Source organism: Crotalus tigris, unplaced genomic scaffold, assembly GCF_016545835.1.
Source record: "Crotalus tigris isolate CLP2741 ecotype Arizona unplaced genomic scaffold, ASM1654583v1 scf7180000018544.1747854, whole genome shotgun sequence".
NCBI classification, from domain to species: Eukaryota; Metazoa; Chordata; class Lepidosauria; order Squamata; family Viperidae; genus Crotalus; species Crotalus tigris.
The window spans coordinates 1583161-1608876 of NW_024097068.1; the positions used below are offsets into that span (position 1 = coordinate 1583161).

Genomic DNA, 25716 nt, shown 5'->3' on the forward strand with positions numbered 1-25716 from the left:
TCCTTATAACTCAGAGCTACTCCAAGACCATCCTTGGATGGTAATTCACCAAGATTTGGAATGCGTCTTACTTCCTCTTGTTTATTGAATTCTATTTTATTTCTGTTACTTACATTTTCTGTATCTTATGATGTTTTATCAGGGAGTGGGGGGAGTAAAATGGAAACTTCTCATACACTTTGTTGTTCTTTTCCATGTCCATATTACATGTTGAAAAAGAGGAAGAACCTGCAGATGGTTTCTCAAAGCAGGCATTATTGGGCAGTTGGGATTCCCTTGTTGCATAAGCCTTCTATCAGCTGGACAATCTGAGAAGAGCAAGGTTCCTCAGAGATTGAGGCAGAAAGATATAGAACTGTACGGCTGGAAGGGATCTTGGAGATCAATTAGTCCAACTCTCTGCCAAAGGCAGGAGTTCTTAACTTTAATTACTTTATCAAAGAAGGTAATAAAGCTTGTTTGACATGGCCTGTTTTTAATAAACTTATGCTGGCTTCTAGTAATCACCTTGTTCATTTCTAGGTGATCATAAATCTGTTGTTTGGTTATCTTTTCCAGGATTTTCCCAGGTAATAATGTCAAGCTGATTGGTCTGTAGCTTTTCTCCTTTTTGAAGATTAGAATCACATCAGCCCTTTTCTAGTCTTCTGGCAGTTCCTCTGTGCTCCAGGAGTGCTAAAGTTGGGATCTTGTAGATCCCACTCCAGAGGATCATATTTGTTTCAGAGGCTATCAGAAAAAGTAGGAGAGGTTTGGTTACTTGCTGTCAAGTGGCTGTTTACTTTTTAGATGTCAACTTTAAGCAGTTTAGTAGGCTTGAGTGAAGTCTGGGAAGCAGAATGTTGAGTATTTTTTTTTTTTGCCATTACAGAGATAATAAAAATACCGGTTTCCAATAAAAATAGTAAAAATACAATTGTCCAACAGAAAATGAATACAAGAAATGAAAATAAAATGAAATGGGGTTAAGTAAAAGCAAAAGAGCTAGTTAAAAGTTAAAAGTAGACTTAAAGCAGTGGTTCTCAACCTGTGGGTCGCGACCCCATTTGGGGTCGATCGACCATTTCACGGGGGTCGCCAAACAACGCAATCTGCCATTTTTTTGTCAGCCGGCGCAGGGGGCGCCGCCGTGCATGCACGCCACGCAGGGGGTGGTGCATGGGGCGCCGGCGCGTGCGCACCACGCAGGGGGCACCGGCGTGCATGCGCGCCGCCTGCTTATGTCCGGGGTCACTGTATAAAAAGGTTGAGAACCACTGACTTAAAGGGAGCTCTTAATAACAGATACTACCTCTAGCCATCTTTTCCATGATCATCTGACCCTACCTTCAGGTCTTCCCATGGTGCATCCATCCACCTTGCTGCTGGTCATTCTCTTTCTTTCCACTCTTCCAGCATTATATTTCTCCAGGAAACTAGGTCTTCAAACAATTTGAGCCTGCATTAAAGTAAAAATTAAAAAAAGTCCTTACTTATAACAACATAGTATGTCAGAATTCTTATTAAATCCTCAACAAAACCCTGATCAACACCTGACTTCATGATTTCTACATGTGGGACCTCTTTGTATATAAAGTCTATATAAGGATTTCTAGGGGAAGGTGGTAGACTGATGTCTATTCTTTTGTAGGAGTTCTGACTACCTGCTTTTTAATGCTTTCACTAGATATAATAATAATAATAATAACAACAACTTTATTGTCACTTTGAATGTACACCACTTGGCATACATCAAAATGAAATTTCGTTGCATACAGCTCTCAAAGGGTCACCACCTACTGTTCTAGGAAAGCCTGTGTTTGTATCTGTAGTCTTTCCCAAACTTTGGTCCCTTCAATATGTTAGGGCCTCAGTTCAGCCTGGCATTTTGGTCAGGATGAGTAATTGTGATCAGAATTGCTACAGTCAAAATTGGATCCAGCCTCCATCCTTATGACTAAAAATTTTAAAAAAATGGCTTAATATTAGACTAACTCAGTTTTTATTGCCACTCATTGTTCTCTCTCTTCTTTGAGCTGCATCAGCTACTGGATGCTTGCCATTCCCATTTTGTACTTTTTGTCATTCCATGGCATGGGGTGACTTTTTTGCATTTTCCTATTTATTAGGCCATTGACAACAGTGGATAAAAAAATTACATAATACATGCTAAATGATGGAGCCAAATTTGTAATTTTGCTCGCAGGCTTCCAATTCATAAAAATGTCCAGGGAGGACTAGAATGTGGAAATATGGAAATCGCAGTGTACCGTAAACCTTCTCTTGGATTGTCTTGAGAGCTTTTGGTGGGGTATTCAGATTTTGATAATGGAAGGACCAAAACAGAACTTCAGAAGGCCAGCAATATCTGCTATGATAGAGGGCAGAGAAAATGGCCTCCAAGGACAAAATGAAGGAAACAGTCAAATAAGCAGTCTTAAGCCTGAGCCAAGAAACTAATCTGAGAAAACATCTTCGACGAGCTTCTTCATAGTTCACAGCACCAATTCTGTTACTATAGCTGTTTACAATAAAAGTAATCCTGAGCTACATGGCATTTGTTTCTTAGTCTGGTCTAATTTGTAGAGTTGACAGCTATACAGAATTTTCCTTATTACTTCTAAAGCCAGCTCACAACAATACATCTCTGGATTATAATCAGTCTCATATCTTTCAGAGTATCCTGCTGAGAGTCGCTAACCCAGTGTTTCTCAACCTTGACAATTTTAAGGCATATGGACTTCAACTCCCAGTTGAAATCCACATGCCTTAAAATTGTCAAGGTTGAGAAACACTGCTCTAACCCCAAAGCAGTCTAATTGTGGAACAAGAAACCAAAGCTGGGAAGAGTGGGCTTTGGATGGGATATTCAAGGCAGGAGGATGAGAAAGAAAACTCTGATTATTTATTTGTTTAGTATACCAGCAATCTACAATAAATCATAAAATCCAAATTAAAGTTAGGCATCTGTAGTAAAAGATATGATTTTAGAGACTCAGTTCTTAGAAAAGTTCCCTGTGCAAATTCCTAAAATGAGTAAGTTTGATTAAATTGATCTGAACTTCATGATGGATTGGATTTTAGACCACCACATAAGGGTTTTCAGTCTCTGCACTTTACATTATGCTTTGTCCAGTATGTGCAAAAGATTTTACCAGTGTGTCCCAATTACTGTATTTATAGCCCTCTCAAAACCTGGCACATCCTGTATATGGCAAACATTGGTTGGGCTCACTGTGCCTTGCCTTTTGTTAATAAAATACTTTTTTTATCAAAACGTCGTTCCATTGTTAAAATTTAATTTATTTGCAGCTATCTTTAAACATTGTTCATATTCCCCGGAACGTCTTAACTGCTAGACGTTATGGGATTAGAGAAACATTATGAGGTTGCTGTATTTTCTTGGTTTTCTTAAAAAACAACAACCCACACTTACCCCTCAAGGGAAATTTTTACACCTTTCATTCATCCGTAGAGGCGAGTTAATTAACTTTTGGCTTTTAGTAGCATACTTCCTAATTTTCCCCCAAGCTACTCTGCGAATGATCCATGCTAGTCAGTTTTTGTTTTTGTTTTTTTTAAAGGAAATGCTAATTTGTCAGGCTTAACGTTAAGAAAGAACAACGCATTTAAGAAATGGCTGAAGTCATACTAGCCCACCCTCCCATTCAAAAATACTGCAGAATCCCGGAGCTGGGATGGACCACTATGCTACATAACAATAGGAGGAGGCTAATTTATTTCCTCACCCACAACACCTTTGCTATATCCATTTCAGCTCTACTACCCAATCCTAGCATTCGATCTTCCTATAAAATCCTTTTATCTTCAACTCTTCCTTTCTTTTTCTTGACCATTGTGGAATCAAGATATTCAGCAACTTTTACCCCCACCTCCTCCGTTCCCCCGTCTTACCCCGGAAAATGGATTCTTCCCAAGCAGGTGGACCTCATTCTATAAATGTATATAGGGTGTTGGTAGGACAAGGAAAGCCTGCAATGCAAATTAGCGTTGCTGGAGGAAAGTGAGGTGGGCAAAACGAGCATCTCTCTGACGCAGCTGATGGGCGTCTGCTTGGCTTCGCCTGTTCCTCCTCTCCCAAGGTGAACGATCCAAGGGACCGGATCCTTGGACCTGAAAAGTTAATGTTGCCTACCGAGGCAGAGGCTTTTCTGGGCTCGCCCGGAATGGAATTCTGGGTCAGCCCCGCTACTTGCGACGAAGTCAAGGAGAACAGCGACCTGAGCGGTAACGAGGAGCTCTTACCCCAGGAATTGGAGGAAGGTGAGGAGGAGGAGGAAGGGGACCAGAGCGAGGGATTCTGTTCGGCTTGGACCTTCAGCCTTCTCACGCCCTTTGCCTGTCATGAGAAAAGCTTCTGCCGATCTGTACCTTTTTGTTTTTCTAACTGTATCTCTTGACAAAAGTTCAGTGCTTGGAAGGTGGATTTAGACTCTAGAGCAGGGGTTCTCAACCTTGGCCACTTTAAGACTTGTGGACTTCAACTTGTGGAAGTCCACAAGTCTTAAAGTGGCCAAGGTTGAGAACCCCTGCTCTAGACTGGTGTTTTTCAATCTCGGTAACTTTAAAGTCTATGGAATTCAGCTCCCAGAACTTCCAGCAAGCAAATTTAAGATTTGTAGATGGCAGCTTTCACAATTCTCTAGTCAGTATGCTGTCTGGGGAACTCTGGGAAATGACATCCATACATCCTAAAATTGCTGCAGTCTGAAAAACTGTTCTAGAAATTTTCCTTTCAGTAAAGTTATTCAAGTGTATCAGAATTTCCATCATCCCCAGCCTGCAATATGTCTAGTCTTGGGGCCAGTCCACATCTGTTGGTGAAATGCTATGAATGGTCCAGAAAAAAAGGTAGGTGTGAGCTAAAACAAAACCCAGTTTGTTCTTCATAACCAAGTTGCAGAACAAACTCTAGATGAAGCTGCCTGCCTGCCTGCCTATCTTCCTTTATAGGAGATTGCCAGCTTGTTTCCCTTGGATTTGCCCTTCTAGTTTTGATTGCCCAATGTGTATAGATCTGCAGATTGCTACTTTCCCTATCAGTTTACTTCCAAAATGTTAATATTTTGTTTTTGTTTGCCATGGACATAATTTTAAAAAATCAACCTGTTTAGTTGAAAAATCTAACTCCCAACTCTGTTGCTTTAACCAAATCTGCATAAGATTGGTTAGAGATGGTGAGAATTGTAGTTAAAAAAATTAGGAAAGTGATGTTTGTTACTGTTTCTTTCCCTCTGTTTGAAGCTACTTATCAGAATCTTATAAGTCCTATTTCAACAGGTGCAGGGAAGAAACAACCTCAGATTCCCATCTCTTGACTGTTTCATTCAAATTCTATGAACCTCCTGTTTTCAAACTGTTTTTTTAATCTTTCAAAATAAAATGGGAAATAATGATATTGGAAATAAGCCCAAGATCTTAAAAATTAGATTAGTAGGCATGTGTGTGAGAAGGAGATCATTTTAATGTTACTGACAGCAAGTACAATGTAGAGTAATAGGGCAGGTTCTAATCATTTCAGTTGGAAAAGATATTAGAGAAAGCTGAGTAATAAATACAGTAAACTTCCTTGGCAATTATTGGAGGAATTCTCCTAGACAAAAGGAAGAGGGGATGTAATGTCGTTTTTTTCATATGTGCTCATCTAACTTGAGAGCAGATGGAAACACAGAAATCATTAAAATGTGCAAAAGCTAATCTTGTACAAAATTCCCTCTAACTTAAGTGCAATCAAGGTTGAAGCACATTTTTCATTTTCCTTTAAATTTGAATGGTTTTTCTTCCAATTTGGACCATTTTAAAGGTTGAGATTTATGTGTGACCCCCAGTGATGTTTGCAATGAATCTACAATGTGCATTATATGTGCATTATATAAATTGGCTGCCTGCAGTTTTTCTTTTTCAATGTGGGTTGTTGTTGAGGTTTTTTTTTGCTTTTGCTGTGTATTATGAAGCTTTTAGTTCATAGGAATGAATCCATATATTAAACTTTTGGTTATTTACCATAGTATTAGTTGCTCCTAGATGTTTCTCTGCTTCTTTATGATAACAGGCAATACAACTAAAAGCTCCAATGACTTTCCAACTAAAATGGTTCATTGATACATTTATTACGTGGTGATATTTTGGCCTTTGAATGCTGACCATCCTCCTGCAGGCTGTACTGTATGTTCTATGATCCTTTAAGAAAGTAGAGTATAACCTTTCCATTTTAAGAAATACTCCACAAGGTACTTGACTTCCTAACTATTATGCAGCCCCTGAAGTGGTCATCTATTCATATGTGGAATAAAGCTCCATTGATTCCGCTATGGGGCTTGAGGATAATCTGGTAGGTTAAGGTCTACCGAGCAAAGTGGAACTATCTTACAAATAAACCCAGAGATGATACTATCTCCTAGCAAGCTTTTCCTTCTATTTACTATTTTACTATTTTACTCACCTACGGAGTAAAAGAGGGAAATTATAGCTGCTCACCTGGTTGCTTCTCTCAAGGTTCTTTCTTGTTAAGCAGGTTATTGCAATGTTCTTTTACCATCAAAGCAGAAATCTTGTATAGTTATCTTAATTTTGTTAAACTATCATATCAAAGTTATAATTGAATGTTTTTGTTATCTGGCCTTAATCATAGGTTATTAGAATGGCTTTAAAAATGATTACTTTTGTTTGTGGGGAGCTGTTTTAGTTATTCCTGTAGTAAAAAAATGCAAAAATACTATAGATTTAATATTTTACTTTTCATGGGGATATCTAATAAGGTATCATAAGGTCTAATAATGCCTTTGGTAACATGGCTTATGGCCTTAGTGGTTGGAGGTGATAGGAAATTTAGATCAGCACATCTGGAGAACAATGCATTCGGAAGGCTAATCAGAAATGTCCACCAAACCTTAAGTCAACGTCCCATCTTCTGTAGCTTTTTTTCCTCTTAGTCCAAACTTTTATGTCCAAGAAACCTGATGCTGCTTAATAGGCTAAGATTTGGGTTAACTGACTATAAAAAGTGTACTTTTGTACTTTCTGAGAGATTCCCTTATCTCATTTGCAGCGAATGTAATCTAAGAGTAAAGAATTTTAAAAGTTCATTCTTCTGAAGAATCCGTGAACTATTCATGAATTGTTATGATAAACTCATTTGAGAAAGATTCAATAGCTTTACTGCTATAAAATACAGGGACATAGAGTCATTTTTCTCCCAGGTCACCATGAATTTGAACTAAAGATGCTTTGCTTTGGTTTGTCCTACCATCTTGGGGCCTTCTAGTCCAGACAAGAAACACACTGAGGAGTTCCAACTCTTTATTATAAGATCACATTAAAAAAAAAATCTTAAAAAATATAAAAGTACATATCTTCCCCTCAACTTTATAGTCCAAGAAACTAAGAAGTTTGCCATATGACCATTCCTTTTGTGGGCTCAGCTGCCTCTTGTCTGACCTTTGTCTAGTTTGTGACTCTTCTGTTTCTCAAAGCCATTCTCACATACTGTTACATCCTGTTGCATGTTACATGTTTTGGGTGAAATATAGGTAGTCCTCAACTTATGACAATTGAGCCCAAATTTTTATTGCTAAGCGAGACAGTTGTTAAGTGAATTTTTTGCCTAATTTTATGATTTTTGTTGCCACCGTTGTTAAGTGAATCTGGTTTCCCCAATGACTTTGCTTGTCAGAAGGTTGCAAAAGGTGATCACATGATCCTGGGACACTGCAGCCTTCATAAATGTGAGTCACTTGACAAGTGTCTGAATATTGACCACATGATTACAGGGATGCTACAACAGTTGTAAGTGTGAAGAAGAGTTATATTTTTTCAGTGCTGTTGTAATTTTGAACAGACACTAAATGACCTGTTGTAAATTGAGGACTACCTGAAATGTCAACTTTTGGGTATTGCTTTTTTGGTGAAGTTTTGAGAAGGAATGCTAAATGCCTAATTCTGTCCTGAAACATGACTTCATTTTACAGATTTAAGGTTTCAACTAAAGATACATTTCTCCCTAAGTTGAGAGAGCAATGTTGTCCAGGGATGGAACATTTTACAAAATGGTGTTCCTTGATTTGTGAGATCATGCCTCTTTTATTGCCAAATAACAGGAATCCCAAGGATTACTTAAAGCAGCCTTCCCCAACCTAGTACTCTTGGTATGTGGTGAGATTTATCATGCTGGCTAGAAATTCTAAGAGTTTCCAACAGAAAGAATACTTGTTTGGGGAAGTTTGGTATATAGTAAATCAAAGTTCCCATGGCTTAGGTTTCCTGTGGACCTCTACTCCCAAATTTCTGAGCAATATTCAAACTGGCTGAGGAATTCTGGGAGGTTGGTCCATACTCTTTGGCCAGATACAGCAAGGCCATAATAAATTATCTGCTTATTTTGTTATTGAAATAGCATGATCTGAAACTATGTAAAATGAGCAGCATATATTAACAGCATGTAAACTACCGGTATCTTCTTCCATGAGAATGGAGCAGGAAAGTAAGGAATTAAAAGCATATTTATAACCTGTTTCTATAGACTTTTGATGTAGCATTTTCACTGAATTCAGTGTGACTCCTGTCCATAGTATTTATTTATCCTTAGTCTCAATTACCCAATGCTATAGAAAAAGGACAAGAAACACCCTATAAAGTAGTTATTAATTTGCAAGACATTGAGACAGAAACATTGATTTAATTAATCTAGCAATCACCACCACCACCACCACCATTTTTATTTCCAGACTGAACTTATGGCCTTGTCTGAATTAGAAAAGATTGAACTGCCTCCCTTGTTCTGAACTTCTGGGGCAGAGACAAAGAGAACAATAGGAGCGTTCCCATGTTAGACAGATGCTATGCATGGAATAGCCAGGCAAAGAAAGCCTTTAAAATTTGCATAGCTGCTTTGTTTATCTATACTTTGCTGGAAAACTTTCATGCTCTAATTATTTCCAATTGTGGCTCCTTTGGATGCTGGTATGCCATATAGATCCCCTATGGAGCGAGGGGGAGGTCCATACACACACAAGCTGGGGGAGTGTCATGATGTCTCTGTATAGCAAGATTGTGCCAATCAGCATGCAAGCAGAAAGGGAAGAAGGATTAGCTGGTTTGTTAGAATAGCAAGTGGACAGATAGGACAGGATGTTCTCTAGGATTGGAAATCATAACCACTTTACTTGGCTCTGCATCCACCTCCGGGAACAGCATAATAAGATTGAATGTCATTATTGCTCTATTAATCCACTTACTGTTCATCAAATAAGGAACATTTTTATTTTGCTATATTAATAAACTGCTATCAATTACCGTAAGCATCTAGGTAGCAAACAGCAAAGCAAAATGGACATAATAATAGATGAGAACATCAATGCAATACCATCCAGATGAATGGCTATAATTGAGCTGAATGAACATTGGAATACTATAGTTTTAACTGCCTTGCAGAATGAAAGGAGGAAACTCCCTCCAGGAGGAACTGGGTCAGAGCACAGGAGCTACAGTGAGTAAGGTCTGCTGCTCAGCCCACCCTCCATGCAGTTTTCATGGGGAAAGAGTCTCCATAGGATGTGTCTAGCAGTTTAGACTCTGTAATAGAGGGAAATTAAGTTCTGGTAGGATTACATCCTGTCCTATCTGTAATCCAGTGCTGTACCCTAATGGGCTTATTTACCTTTAAGAAGCAGATTTATGTCTACAGATAATAAGCTATCCTTTCTAATCTATTAACCAGCCCTGGATTTGGCCATGGGGAGGGGAGATCTTATTTAGGTTATAGCTAAATAGGTAAATCCCAAGAGCCTTGGCTCTGTGATATTTCCTGACTTGAAGGGTATTCCACGTGAAAACTGAAGTTTCAGGTCATTTTTTTTCCAGAATATCAATGCCAGAATTGAGCATTTGAAAGGACCATATGTCAGTCTTAGAAAATTCTGCTTGAACATGTTGAAGAATTAGACAAACCTTTTCAGCCCAGGCTAATGGCAATGTTGTTGCTTTTTTTTAAAGGCTAAAATAAACTGAAACGTAGAGATTATTAGATTATTGCTTATGTTTAGTCCATAGCTTCTTCAGGTATTACCAGGAAAGATTTCTGTTTGGAGAAATGATGCCAACCTATGCCATTAATAGTGAATGAGATGAACCAAAAGTTTGATTTTAAAGTTGTGCTTACCACACGTCCAACATAGATTTGCAAATGAGCCAAATAACCATGGTTTCTTCTTCCAATTCTTGATTTGTTTTCTCTTTCTTCTGCCAATATCTGTTAGAAATATGGAGAATGCAAAAGCCTTAATAGTATTTTGACTCAGAACTATAGAAATAAGCCGTTTTACAGGGAGTCAGAATTTGCAAACCAAATTGTAGATTGTAGCCCCAAAAATTCTTTCTTGGGATGGATTCATACATCAAATCGTCACTATGGCTTAGTATAAATGCATAAAAGCTTCCCAATATTTCTAGCTTCTAAATAAAGTTCATATATGAAACCAATAAAAGAGACTAAAATGTGCATCTCTCTCTGTGTGTATCTATATATCTCTATTTGTATCACCTTTCCAAGAGCCTATTTTATGAGAATTTGTGTTGAGATTTCAACTTGCTAATAAATTGAATATTATTAAAAATTGGCTTGATTTTGGACATTTGTAATACAGATATGGGGTTCCTTCAACATTTTAGAAACCACCAGGGAGTTCCTATTGCCTTTGATAATGTTGAAATATTAGTTGAATTGTACCTACACCTCATTAAATTACCTCCGTTTCTCCTACAGAGTCAAATCTGTTCCTGCATTAAGGAGCTTTGAATGCCCTGCTGGAGGTGGAGGGGGGGGGAGGGAGATAATTTATGAGCATTTAATTGAATCTGACAATTGTCCTTGGAGGATAAATGACAGAGATGACATGGCATAGCTTTCTGTGCCTTTCCCCAAATGTGTTTTTCAAACCTATCTTATTTTGGTTGTGTTTTTCCATTCTTTCTTTTCCAGCTTGAGGCAAAGTGTCTTTTGCCTGGGCAGATATGCTTATTCAGCAGAGTAAAGCAAAATTTATGTTTGCCAGGAAATTATTTAATAGATCAGTTACTCCCACAGTAAACATTTTTAAATCTGGGACTAGAAATACCTTGGGTTATTTTTTTAATATTTAAATCTGTTAAAATACTGTATTTTGACTGGAAATATAAGTATAATCCTGGATACCAATTTTATAGTATTTATAATATAAACATAGTATTGAATGCCAAGTAATAATAGTTGAACTGAATTAACATTCTACTAGATGGCACTGCAAAGATGCAAACACAATATTGCAAGTTATGTAAAAGGCCTTCAGAATTTCTCATCTGCAAAATCTAAACGACCCATTTAGTGTGAATCATTCTGAGTTTAGCATTGCATCCATTGTATTTTTTCCAATGAAACATAATTGACTATGTTAACATAGCACACTAAGCCATAGCTTATGGTTTACAAATTACAGTGGCTGGGCTTATGTAGCATAGTGAACCATTAAGACTTAACGTGTGAATTGACCAATGTACGATTGTTCCATGCAACCACAGTGCTAAAACTTTTTTACACTTTTTCAGAACTTGGAACCCGTTAATTAAAATGATCAAGGGGCAAAGCTATAGTGATAGAAAATTGTCATGGATTTTTTTTTCTCCTTAGTTTCTTGTTGAACCCTATACTTTGTGGACCACAGTTTAGGAAAAAAAAAATACTGAACTCCAGCGAGAATTAAACTTAGCATTCTAAGAATTTCTATTTTTGTTTTCTTAATTGTTTTTTTAACAAATATTTACCTATTATGATATAGATATGAAATGTGCTAAGTGCTTACTGATATTCCAATTGATTAATTTACTATATACAATGCAGATGAATTCAAATTCTCTTATTACAATTTGAAATTTGCTTCGGTCAGGCTCCAAAAACTGAGTAATACATGCATATTTCTAAGCAGGTTCCTTTATTGTTTCTTATTTATAGACATAAATCTTGCTGAACTAAAGCAACTACTTGTATCATTAAAGATACACTCTGATTTTTTTAAAAAAACTTTAAAAATAAAACAGAAAGCTTGCATACTGTGAAACTGAGTACTACTGTCCAACACCTTTAAAAGCCTGATTTAAATTTACTTAGGAAATGAAAATGGTATATGGTTGTAGTCCAGTGCTTTGTGTAGAAGTTGCCACTTCCTATCAACCTCCCTTACCAAGCAAAAATAACCGCAATATCATCATAGGAAGTCAAGAGAAGTCTACAAAGCAAGCTCACCAGTTTCCTTCTCAATAAATGGGACTCCTCTGGTTGCCCATGCTCACCGTGGCATCCATTTCTAAATGCTCAAGCCATGATGTGAAACATGCATAGTTGGCTCTCAATCTACATTCCAAAGTGCCTGTGCCTGTGACGTGTACCATGTTCAGTTCTCCTTTTCTTTGTTTCTCCATAGTAATGTGTTCTGAGCGAATTGAGAAGATCACCAAAACATACCATGATATAGATGCGGTCACCACTTTGCTGGAAGAGGTATCTTTCACCAATTGTTCTTTCAGAATCTTAAGTTAAAACATTGTGCAGCATGGTAGAGTGTTACCAAGCTCATGGTGGTTTTGGGCTTTCCTAGCCCTGATCCTTGTGGCTGTTAATTATGGCATGGGCAGGAAAAATTCCACAAGGAAGGTCTTGATTTAGGATGGATGTGGAAGGCGCAAAGAGGAGAAGAAATTGATTTACGAGTGGCAGGCATCGAAAGACCTAAAATTGCTGAGAAAGTGATAATGATAGAAACCAAAGCAGGTAGCATGTGTGATGAGATGGAAGCCTATTAGGTGAAACTCTGCTCTCCTGTCTTCCCTGTCCTCACAGAAGGAACACGATTTGGAGTTAGCAGCCCGCATTGGGCAATCGTTGCTCAAACAAAATCGGAGTTTGTCTGAACGCAATGAATTTTTGGACGAACAGCTAGAATTAGCAAAAGAAGAGGTAAGGAAGATGTCTTTTCTGCATTTATATAGAGAAGAAATAAATAAGACAGATCTTGGGTTTGTTTTTTAAAAAGACATTTGGAGAATCAAGTCAGTAGTTATTTGAGGCTGATTCAGATTCTGAGATGTCCACAGTAGCTGAATGATGGTTTAAGGTTTTATAGCTCTCTGTCTTGTTGTTTATATCTCATTCCACCGTTTCCCTAGAATCTGGGCAGCCTGTTGACTTCTCACTCTCACTATCTCCAATTATCTTTACAATAGCTTGTATATGATTTAAAGTGAGAAAGCAGCTGGCTAAAGTCACCTGGTTGGTTTCACAGTCAGTAAGGATTTGAATTTGGGTCTTCTAAGCCCCGAGTCCAGTGTTCAAAATTAGCCATTTCCAACCTGCTGCTCACCCAATGTATGGCTAGAAATTCTTAAAATTGGAGTTCCACCACATTTGAGCTGCTCCACTTAGGGAAAGGTAGGATTATATGGTGTTGGACTGGCACTGGGAAGATCCAATCCATCCTCATCTGTGGAAGCTTCTCTCAGTCCAATCTGCCTTGCAAGTACTGTGGTATTGTGGGAAAATTGGGAAAAGGAGGGATGTGCTGTATCAATTTGTGTTCCTGAACAAAAGGTGGAATATAGATTTAATAAGTAAATGTATGCCATGTTTAGGAGTGGTGCAAGATATGCATTCCCGAGTGTGCCAGAGTACAGATAGTCCTTGCTTTACAACCATTCATTTACCGACCATTCAAAGTTTCAACAGCACTGAAAAAAGCTGACTTATGACCAGTCCTTGCGCTTAGACTGTTGCAGCATCCCCAAGGTCACATGATCAGAATTTGGGCACTTGGCAACTGGCATGCATTTGCAACAGCTGCAGCATCCTGTGGTCATCGATCTCTCTTTGCCATCTCCCCAACAGGCAAAGTCAACAGGAGAAACTGGATTCACTTAGCAGCTGCATGGTTCACTTAATTGCTAAATCCTGGCCAAAAAAAAAAAAAAAGATTGTAAAACTGGAGACAATTAATTTAACAAATTCTGGTCCTAGTTGTGGTCAAAAATATATATTTTTCCTGTGATTAAACAAATAAAAATATTTATCTGAACTTTTTGTGCTTCTCACACCCAGATAGCTCAGCTGAGACATGAAATATCAATGCGGGATGATCTTCTCCGCATGTTTACCAACAGCACTGAAGACAGTGAGCCAACTTCCATCATTTCTACTCCGTGAGTATTTAGGCAAGGCTGTAAGGTGTCCCCTCTCTCAGACATATCCCTTGCAGAGAAATATCAGTGGGAAATGGTGGGAGGAGGGGTGGATGGGACATAAAGTAATTCTCCAGTTCGTTTAGGATACCACAATTTGTACAAAATAATCACATTTTGATTAAATGTGATATTTGAAATGAAGTGAGTGATATTTTTTCTGCATGTAACCATGGAGAGAGTGGCAAGAAATGCCACATCAAGTACAAAGAAATAAAAATACTTGTCTTAATAGTAAGTTTATTGTTGTAACCATAGATCATGACATATAATGTACCACAAAACAGAATAAGCTAATATTAAAAACAGTATTAGATGTAAAAAGGTTACAGCAATATAAAAGCAAAGCTACAACTTAAGAACATACAGTAAGTATTTCTAAATGTAAATAACAGCAGAGCGAAAGTAGAACTTAATTGCTCACAGTTTCGGACACGTCTTTGGTATTATTGGAATGCTTTGTGTAGAAACCTGTATTACTGGAATGCTTTGTGTGTTTCACAATGCACAAGGCAGCTTTCATCCACCTGTTCACTTCAGGTGTACATTGACTTCAACAATCATTTTCTGCTAGCTTGCTGCAAATGAAGGAAATTGTTCTGTCAAATACTTCTCATCCTCTCCCTACACACACACACACACAAACACACACACAAACACACACACACACACCTGATTGGGTCCCTTGGACCACAACAATTAACTGTTACTGAAATTAAATATTGCCCAATTGCAATGTCAGTGTCAGAATGTAAACATGCATTTTGCATGGCGGTTTCAGCTGAAGGAAAGAGGCAGAAAAGAGTTGTCCAAGCATCACTTCCTACCTCTATCCCCCACCTTTTCTCTCGTTTTGTCTGGGGATTAAGCAGTTGTTGTATCTGTCTGAGGCAGAAACTGTCAACACTGTCAACTTCTCACTTAGCTGTAATGTGATTATAGGTAATCCTTCGCTTATGTCCATTTAATGACAATTTGAAGTTACAATGGCCTCGGAAAAAAGTATGTCCTGTCAAAGTGAGGAGTACTTTGTCACACTATTGCAATTTGGGTGTTTGGCAGTCGGTTCTTACTTTGACAGTTGCAGTGTCTTGTAGTCATATGTTTGTGACGTTCACAGTTGGCTTCTGACAAGCAAAGACAATGGAGGAAGCTGGATCTAGTTTTAATGGCCACATGATTTGCTTAGCGACCACAGTAAAAATGATTGTAAAATTAGATTCCACTCATGTTATTTTTAATAACCACCTCATTTAGCGACCAAATTTTGATCACTGATTTGTCAGGATGTATGGACCCAAATATTATGCTATAAATCCAAGATTTATATGTGAATCAAGTTACTGTGGTTATTTAACAACCATCTTTAATACAAACCCTGTATAAACTAATAGTCCCTGACTGTCAATAGGTCTCTAACTTTTTTAGCAGGTGATTCTGTAGTCCTGTGAAGTGACTAAATCTTGAACCTTCTGTGTGTAAAGCTCTGTAATGGAGCTATGGCTCCACCTCCCTTCTCTGCTCATTGTCCCACTTTTTCTCCAATAGGTTACGAAGGGTTGATTCTTCCCTCTCTCTGCAGCAGTGTTTGCAATATGACCTTCTTCAGCAAAAACTTAAAGGATTGGAAGAGGAGAACCAAAAACTGCGTACTGAAGTAAGACTCGGCTGCCGTGTGTGTGTGTGTGTGTGTGTGTGTGTGTGTGTGTGTGTGTCTGTGTCTGTGTCTGTGTGAGGTTTGCTGTAAGATGAACTGTTTTATTTCTAGTGTACGTTTTAAAATAGCTATTCTCATACATTAAAGAAGCTGACCTGTATGGACTTGATAATAAATTAGATTTGGTTTCAAATGGCTGGATCCCAGCAACAGCATAAAACTGAATTGCAAAGTTTTTAATAGCTTGGAATCCACAAATACTTTTATTAAAATCAACCAAAGTGTGCAAGTTTTCACATCACTAGAATTCTCTCACTAGATGCAGATTTCTGGAAAATTCAATCTTGCACATTCTAATTGTATATACAGTGCCACAAGTCTTCACATTTTCCCCAAACCCAGCCCCTGGAACTTCAGTCAAATCTAAGCCAAGTATCTTGTTCTATAATTTGGGGAAATCTTCAAAAAGAATTTGCCCTAGCCTCCTATTTATTACAATATCCAATTTTGGAGGGTTTTTATCTTAGGCTCTCAGCAGTACTCTTCAAACGCTGTAAGAATATGTGGAATCCCTGATGCTCTCTGACCATCATTGTTTGCTGGCAGATGTTTTCTTACTCAACTAGGTAACTCCATCAGTTCTTTTCTATTGGAACTATAAGAATATTCTAGTGAACCAGTCTTATGGCAGCGTGGGGATGGGTCAATAGAGTCTTTGAGCCATATGGTCCCATAATCTCCTTTACGGGGATTCTAGGATGACTCTCATTTACCCCATTCTGAAGACATTTCCAGGCAAAGAACAGAACTTCTTTTAAAAAAAAATTTTTTTTATTTTTCACCATACACCATACACCCAAACAAACTTAAAATACATAAACATAAATCTTTTCTTTTAACAGAACAGTACCATACATTTTAAGCATTCTTTACATCTTATTTACATTTTATGTACATCAATAATTATGTCTTTTCCTTTCTCTGTTCTAGCCAATTATAACATTTATTCCAAATTTCATAAAATTCTGTCGCCTCCTTGTCTTTTAATTCTAACGTAAGTTTGTTCATTTCTGCGCATTCCAAGATTTTGTACATAATCATCATTTGTGGGAATATTTTCATTTTTCCAACATTGAGCGTATGTTATACGAGCTGCAGTCAATATGTGTATAATGATACGTTGGAGTTGTTTTTCCATCTTTAAATTTATTATGCCCAAAAGAAATAATTCTAGTTTAAAATCCATTTGTATCTCTGTTATCTCCTGTATCCAATCTCTTATTCGTTCCCAATAATTTTTTGCTTTGGGGCACAGCCACCACATGTGATAAAATGTTCCTTCTCTGATTTTACATTTCCAGCACTTTGGGTCTATATTTTTATACATTTTAGCCAATCTCGCCAGTGTTAAATGCCATCTGTAAATCATTTTATATTGATTCTCTCTGTATGCAGTTGATAGCGTCAATTTGCAATTTATGTTCCATAATCTTTCCCATTCCTCTAAATTTATATTTCGCCCCACATTTCGTGCCCACGCTATCATTGGCCCCTTCACTATTTCTTCCTCTAACTCTACCTCTAATAAGTATTTATAAATTTTTGATAATAGTTTTCCTTCCTTACTTATTAGAATTTTATCAAGTTGGTGTGGGGTCTGACTAATTCCATGTTCTTGCCTATCCCTATTATATTATATTATAAAGAACAGAACTTCTATTTGTTGTTCCTATTTGTATTTCTTCTCAGGTTGTTTGTGTTTGCCTCTATATGTGCTATTTAATAATAATAATAATAAAGTTGGAAGGGACCTTGGAGGTCATCTAGTCCAACCCGTGTTCATGCAGGAAACTCTATACCATTTCAGACAAATGGCTGTCCAATCCCTTTGTAGTTAAAGATTCTAATTTTCATTTATTTACATGTATTTTGTGTTGTTCATTGTTGTGCTTTTATCTCTCTACTTTTATATTCCATTCTTATACCTTGTTACAGATCTTATATTTACTACATGTTATTTGATATACATGTATATTTATACTTATTTCTTAAGTTTTGCATCACTATTTTTGGGCTTTATGGCTGTAATAAAGGATTTTATTTTCCCCAAATATTGTACCAATAGTCTCAAATGGTAAATCTCTTTCTTTCCATCTCAGGCTACAAACATTGCCACACAAACATATGAATATGAAGACCAGGAACAGAAGCTCATGCTTGATTGTGTGGAACAATTTTGTAAGTTTTTTCTGGAGAGAAAGGCTGAGGTGGAGGGAAAATAGGAGCAATCTATCAATAGCTTTAAAGTTCTTCATGTTCTCATATAAAGGATACAGTGGAAGATGAAATTAATTATAATTGACTTTATGTTCTGCCTATCTCCTGAGGCTCAGCTTTGTGCTTTGAAGTGAAAGAAAGATTTCATTTATCTTTCAAATTGATTAATTCTTCTACACATTTCCATCTTGTTTGCATGTGGATGTGCTGCCAGGGGATATTCATTGTGTTAATCCAATGTGTTTGGTAGGAGTTAGGTTGGGGAAAGTTGACACAAACCTATCCATGAGCAGTTTTGGCTATGCCTGATGTATTTACAGTAAAATTATCTACAGCATATTATCTCCCTACTGATATATGTGTGCCCGCATAAATACATATATGCCTTAGTGCAGAGGTGTCAAACTGCCTGCCTGCGGACCGGACGCATCATCCAGAAGCTGCAGCCACCTCATTGCCGGCAATGGCAAAAGCGTCTCGATATGTTGTGCGACGTCACGTAACATCGCGAGTTTGACATGTCTGCCTTAGCGGATGATTGTATCTAGTCAATCTTGCTGGACTTAGAAACTAAGCGAACCTATTCTATATAACTGTTACTATAATGCCATTGTCTGAATTTAACTGTGGCTACATTGGTGCCAACTTTACACGTTTAGTAAAAGGTTTCAAGGTCAGCATGAATGCCAATTGCCTCCTGTGTATTTAAAGTGTTTTTCCCAGTGTAATAATACGTTATAATTACATGCACTTACAGCATAGAATTAACCATTAGACAAGTGAAAATGAGCTTAATCTGTATTCTCCCAACAGTCTGTATGCTTGAAAGGTGACGAAGGTAGAGCATAAAATATGGGGCGGAAGAAAATAAATGTCATCCATTGCTGTGCAATGCAGAATGTTGTTCTGCAGCTCTGTATTCCAAATAATAATAATCTATCTCCTCTCCTTCAGCGGATACCAGCCAGCAAGTTATCCTGATTTCTGAGGAGCTGGCTCTCAAAACAGAGGATTCAATCCGGCAACAGGAGGAGATTAGTCAGCTTCTAGCACAGATTGTAGAGCAACAGCAGAAGTGCCGTGCGGTAAGCAGAGGAACTGAGTAAATTTGGCCAGCTTTTGTTCTTTATTTCTTTATTTGATTGATTTGATTTATATAATGTCCCATCTTGCATACAAGATTCTGGAGAGTTTATAGTGATTATAAATAAAGCTAAAAAGAGAATGCAGTCTAAAAATCATATAAAGCCATATTAACACTATATAACTTAATCAGTAGTGGAGGTATAAAAACAATTGACAACAGTCAACATAGTTAATGTACAGGCTCTGCTGTACACTTAGATCCAGAAACCCAGTGACACGGTTATTTTGGGATGCAATGCCCTCTAGCGGTGTCCTAAGGGAAGGAGTTGAAACAGTTTATGTCAATACTTGGGAATAATCATACATTTTGTTTATATTGTCTGTTATGTGCATGTGGTGGTGATGGGTTTTTTTTGTATCTTAAATAATTCATTATAGCACCCAAATTACTCATCTGAAAAAAAACCCACATACCCTTAGTGGTATAAACCAGGTCATTGATTTTTTTCCCCTCTTTCCTTTCTCCTCCAGTATTGTTCTGAAGTGGAGCAATTGCAACAGCAACTCACTGCAGCCAAAGAAATCCAATCTCAGCTTTGCAGAGAGGTAGGTCCCTCAAGCAGCAAAGTGGGGAGAGAGTGGTAGCATGGAAAAGATGGCTAGGAGTGCTGAGCTTTTTTTATAAATTAACCCAAAGGGCTTTATGGCAATATGTTATGGTTTTCTGTACAAAGAGTGCAGCCTTTAATGGAGGTGTGTGAGTATGTGTGTGTGTGTGAGAGAGAGAGAGGGAGGGAGGGAGAGAGAGAAAGAGAGAGGGAGAGAGAGAGAGAGTCACGGTAGAGTTGATTGAGTGATTTTGGGAGCCACATTTTAAGCAGTGCCAGGATTAAACAGGTAGCTGGGACAAAACAGAACTATGATTTAAAATTATATTAATATGTAATTTCATCATTTTCCCACTTCTGCCCATACTAGAAGTTATATCTGTCTTATTTAAATTGGAAGAAACTTCTGAAGGAAGAAAGCCAGCCTATACAAACGTATATCCAAATGCCATGAAGTATATATACACAAAACAAATTATTCTGGTAATAATTGTTTATAAGATATGCTAAGATGCCTTGGTTAGATATCTCGTTTATATAGTCACCTAGTTTTCAACCTGAACAAAAAGGGAAAAAAATAATTGATGTTACTCCCTACTATAGCAAAAATGTCAGGAAATAATTGATAACTCAGGTGACATCTGGAAATGATGACTCAGCTTTAACCACCCATATTACATCCCCCTTAGCAGGCAAGCAGTGCTCCATTCCTACATGATTTTGGCTCACAAAATGGTTTGAAATAGCTCTGAGGGGGAACCCTTTGCTTTTAGTTAGTGTTTCCTCTTATCCGTTTGGCTTGGCCCCATTAAATGTGATGTTCCTGACTTTTTGTTCTGTTCTGTGATATCCTTTCAGCTCCAGGATTCACAGGAGAAATACACAGAATGTCAAGCAATGTTGCATGAAGCTCAGGAGGACATTAAAAATCTTCGCAACCGCAGTTTGCCCAACAGCACCATCCACCACAGTTCCCCCACCTTCTTACCTCTGGTAAGGATAGATAATGCATATATATAGGATAAGAGACTATGTGCATACATATGTGTATTTGTGTGTGTATGTGCGTGTGGGTATATAAATGTAGGGTATATGATGCATATATAGTAGGAAAGGAGAACACACACAAACACACATACACACACAAACATAAATAAGATATATATGTAATGTAGAGCCAGTTCGTTGTACAGTATCAAGCAGCAGGTTAGAGACTGTGAATTCTAGTTCTTTCCTAGGCATGGAACCAGCTGGGCAATCTTGAGCCAGTCACTCTCTCTCAACTCTAGGATGGAGGCAATGGTGAGCCACTTCTGAAATTTTTCCAAGAAGAACGCGGGGATTTGTCCTGGAAGCTGCCACAAGTCAACACTGACTTGAAGGCACAAACAAAACAAACTGAAAATGTTCCCTGTATATATAAATATCAATATATAAACTTGGTTGGATGAAACTCATGATTGGAATGTACTGTAGAAGGATACACACTATTCAAAAAGAAACAGATCTAACAAAAAAGGAGGTGGACAAAACCAAGGATGAAAGCCTGCTAGAATGCACACAGGTCAACATAAAAGGAAAAAAGAATGACATTATTATAGGTATATATTATAGGCCACCCAACCAGCAAAAGAAATAGATGAACTTTTTGCTAAACAATTAACAAATATATGTAGGAAATACATTACAGTAGTAATAGGGAATTTTAATTTCACAGACATCAATTTGGAGACACTCACCAACAAATGGAAAATCATACAGGTTCCTGATCAATCTAGCTGACAACTTTGTTATTCAAAAGGTAGAGGCGGCAACTAGAGGGTCAGTCACACTGAACCTTATTTTTACTAACAGAGAAGAAATGATAGAGGGGATTGAAATTTGGGGAAGAATGACTATGTTATATTAGAATTCAAAATAAAACAGACACAAGCAACAGAACATAATCAAATCAGAGACTTTAAAAAAGCTGATTTTAACAAACTCAGAGAAAGCTTGGGAAGGATTCCATGGATGAAAATCTTAAAGGGAAAATCAACTCAAGAAGCTTGGGAAACTTTGAAAAATATGGTCATAAAAGCCCAGTCCAGTTCAATACCATTGAAAAAGAAAAACAAGAAATACAAGAAAAAGCCAGCATGGTTGCATAAAAAACTGTCTGACCAAATGAAAGAAAAAAAATGATAAATATAAAAAATGGAAAGAAGGACATGTAACTAACAAATAGCCTAAACTTCAGAGATGAAGTTAGGAAAGACAAGGCTCAGAATTAGATAAAACTGGCAACAAATGTCAAAAACAATTCTAAAAAAGTTTCTTTCAACACATAAAATACAAGCAAAAAGTCAAAGAAACAATCAGTTCACCATGGAAGTAGATGGCAAGGAAGTAACAGGCAGTAGAGAGAAAGCAGAATTGCTTAATTCATTCTTTGCATCTGTCTTCATGCAAAAAAAAAAAAAATACAATTCAAAAGCCGAACTGTAAAAGACAGGCTAAGAATGCAAATTAAAATAAGCAAAAATAAAGTAAGAAAACACCTGGCAACTCTAGATGGGTTCAAATTACCAGATCCTGAAAGATTACATCCCAGAGTTCTGAAAGAACTGGCAGCTGTAATCTTTGAACCATTGAACCACATCTTTCAAAGTTCTTTCAGATCAGAGAACTACCTGGGGACTGGAAAAGAGCTGATGTAGTTCCTATCTTCAGAAAAGGGAAAAAAAATCAGATCCAGGAAATTACAGACAAATCTGTCTGACAGTAACACCTGGGGAAGATCTTGGAAAAGATAATCAAGCAACAAATTTGCGAACATCTAGAAGCAAATAAAGTTATAACCAGTAGCCAATATGGGTTCGTCAAAAATAGATCATGCCAAACAAATTTTATTTTATTCTTTGACAAAGTGATTAGTGGATCAGCAAATGCTGTGGACATAATATACTTAGATTTTAATAAGACATTTGACAAAGTAGATTACAACCTACAACTTGGTAAACTAGAAAATTGTGGGATAGCAGCATCACCACCAGATGGATTTGTACCTGGCTGACAAACTGTACTCAACATGTAGGCCTCAGTGGAACTACATGCCCATGGAGGGAGGTAAGTAGTGGGATATCCCAAGGTTCTGTTTTAGGCCCAGTATTCTTCAATATCTTCCCAAATGATTAGATGAGGGAATATAAAAGGAACTCATCAAGTTTGCAGATGACATTAAGCTGGCAGAAATAGTCAGTTCTCCAGAAGATAGGCTTAAGATCCAAAAGGATCTCAACAGACTTGAACACTGGTGCCTATCTAACAAAATGAAACTCAGTATAGATAAAAATAAGGTTTTACATTTAGGCAAGAAAAAGACAACTGAACCAATGCAGAATAGTTGAAACTTGGTTTAATGCCAGTAACTGTGAGTGGGATCTTGGAGTCCAAGTGGACAATCACTTAAATATAAGCCAATAGTGTGCAGCAGCAGCCAAAAAAGCAAATATAATGCTAGACACATTAATAGATGGATAGAATCAAGATCACATGAAGTATTAGTACTGCTTTACAAAGCCTTAGTATGACCACATTTGGAATACTGCATCCAATTTGGGTTACGCAGTATATTAAAAAAGTTGAGTCTGGAAAGAGTGCGGAGAAGAGCAACAAAGAGGATCAGGGGGCTGAAGGCTAAAACATATGAAGAATGGTTACAGGAATTGAGTATGTCTACTCTAGTGAAAAGAAGGACTAGGGGAGACATGATAGCAGTATTCCAATATTTGATGGGCTGCTACAGAGATGAGGGGGTCAAACTATTTTCCAAAGCATCAGAAGGCAAGCCAAGAAACAATGGATGGAAACTAATCAAAGAGAGAAGCAACCTAGAATTAAGGAGAAATTTCTTGATGGTGAGAACAATCAATCAATGGAATGCCTTGCCTTCAGAAATTGTGGGTGCCCCGACACTGGTGTATTTCAAGAAGAGACTGGACAGCTATTTGTCTGAAATGGCATAGAGTCCCTGTTCAAGCAGGGGTTCGGGCTAAATCACCTCCAAAGTATCTTCCAAATCTATTATTCTGTTCTGTTCTGCTCTGCTCTGAGGGAAGAAAAACCTCTAGCCTTTACAGAGCAGGGAACATTGGGGGGGAGGAGAGAAAACACATCTAAGTGTGATTGTTTAATTTATCCAAGATTCAATTGCCGGAACTGTTTTGCAATGAACTTTGGAGGCAGGTGTTAGAGAAATAGCATCTCTGAGTAATGACTAAGAGAACAGTCAACAACCCAATTTCTGTAACACAGAGTCATGATTTCTTCAATCATGGTTTAATGAATACATATTTATTGATTGGAGAGAGAATGCTATGCCATAAATCTTAGTTTGCAGAACTGGATTAACGCATGCTAAATTTAAACAAACATGTCTTTCTAATGAGAGTTTAGGAGAACCCTGTTCAGCTCTGTGTTCTCACTTGGGGAGCTGTAATCCAATAGAAACAGAAAAGGAGAAATATCTTTAGGAACATTTTACTGCCAGAAGAATAGTCTGCCCGTGGTTACTTTTTGTTACAGGATTCCCTGGCTGCAGAGATCAAGAGCACAATGAGAAAAGGGATGGACAGCTCTGGGTCATCTGAGTACAAGTGAGTGGAGAGCACAATAGCATTCACAGAGTGGCAAGAGGCCTGAATTAAAAAAAAAAAGTTTATAGCTCTCTAGGGTTATCATGGTGATGAAACAAAAAGTAAGGGATGCTCACTATCAGGAGATGATGTTGTAAAGGAGCTGCTGCAATTCCAAACTTGTGGAATTGAACTTAGACTTCAGATAGGTAGAGTTTAGAATACTTCTTGGCCTTATGGACAGTAAAGGCTATGACTTTATTAAAAACAATATTGGAAAAAATGGCACCTACAAGTATTTCAAGGATGTAATGTTTGAGTCTTTTGACAAAGAGTGTGACCAACCTTCTCTTTGATTTCTGTCACTGATTACAATATTTCCAACTGTTTGCTTATTTTCAGAAGCTTCCAGCGTGTGTTTGAGACAGTGAAGGCTGTGAAGCGAGCAACAAAAGCTAAATCGGGAAGGGCAACCCCTTTGAGTTTTCCTCCACGTCCCCCCAAAGCAGCTTCAGTGGCCTGCAGTCACTTTAACACTCCACGTAACAACCACTATGGTTCAGATAGCCCCATTATGCTAGAAGAAAAGAGTCACCTGGCTCCTGAAGATCTCAATGACACTCAGTAAGTATTACTAGGATCTGGACTCCTCTGTAGGAATACAGCCTTCCAAGTCTTGTAGGAGATATTTCATGGCTGAGTTAGCTCAGTTCTCCATCTGGCAATCTTCAGATTTCTTAGGACTAGTGTTCTGGAAATTATCATCCCCAAATATCCAGAGCATGCTGTTAGGAAGGTTAGATTAAATCTTAAAGGCCAAACCTACACAATTTCTGGCTCACCAGCCTTGGATTAGGCCTATTTCCTAGGAGTTTAACAATTTTTTCCATCTTCATTCCTTTCCCATAGTTACTGGTGGGACATGAATATATTCAAACAGTTTATGGGCAGCATATATTGCAGGGAAGGCTGTTTATCTCGATGGATTCCAAACTTTCCAGCCCATCTGTAGTCTGAGGTAGTCCCATTCAAAGAAAAAAATGGAAAGATTTGGACACTGCCTTAAGGGGCATCAAAAGATTAATCAATATTTTGTCCTGCTGGGCCTTTGATGAAGAAAAAGCTGTCAGATAATTATATTACCGTCTCTAGGTTTGGAAGCTATTGGGGCACAGGCTTTGATATGAAAAAGCCATAAAAATGGGTAGCTAAAAAA

General features: G+C 37.7%; 2 protein-coding genes across 3 annotated transcripts in view; one reads left to right on the forward strand and one right to left on the reverse strand.

Annotated features, from left to right (window-relative positions):
- Nucleotides 1-226: 226 nt before the first annotated feature.
- Nucleotides 227-25716, reverse strand: part of LOC120312813 (leucine-rich repeat-containing protein 37B-like) — an 89665-nt gene continuing 64175 nt past the window's right edge. The window contains exons 15-16 of the mRNA XM_039354017.1: nucleotides 10157-10246; nucleotides 227-1438 (exon numbers count right to left, since the gene is read on the reverse strand). Coding sequence (XP_039209951.1) covers nucleotides 1369-1438; nucleotides 10157-10246 — 160 coding nt within the window. The 3' untranslated portion in view covers nucleotides 227-1368. The remainder of the gene's footprint in view (nucleotides 1439-10156; nucleotides 10247-25716) is intronic.
- HAP1 (huntingtin associated protein 1) overlaps nucleotides 3946-25716 on the forward strand; it is a 34346-nt gene continuing 12575 nt past the window's right edge. Inside the window, exons 1-11 of one of the 2 annotated variants that reach the window (XM_039354016.1) lie at nucleotides 3946-4263; nucleotides 12450-12526; nucleotides 12866-12982; nucleotides 14117-14217; nucleotides 15805-15913; nucleotides 18073-18151; nucleotides 19145-19275; nucleotides 19808-19882; nucleotides 20743-20877; nucleotides 24451-24521; nucleotides 24903-25124. In XM_039354016.1, the coding sequence (XP_039209950.1) occupies nucleotides 4125-4263; nucleotides 12450-12526; nucleotides 12866-12982; nucleotides 14117-14217; nucleotides 15805-15913; nucleotides 18073-18151; nucleotides 19145-19275; nucleotides 19808-19882; nucleotides 20743-20877; nucleotides 24451-24521; nucleotides 24903-25124 (1256 nt within the window). In that variant the 5' untranslated portion in view covers nucleotides 3946-4124. The remainder of the gene's footprint in view (nucleotides 4264-12449; nucleotides 12527-12865; nucleotides 12983-14116; nucleotides 14218-15804; nucleotides 15914-18072; nucleotides 18152-19144; nucleotides 19276-19807; nucleotides 19883-20742; nucleotides 20878-24450; nucleotides 24522-24902; nucleotides 25125-25716) is intronic. The other variant, XM_039354015.1, reaches the window with a different exon arrangement.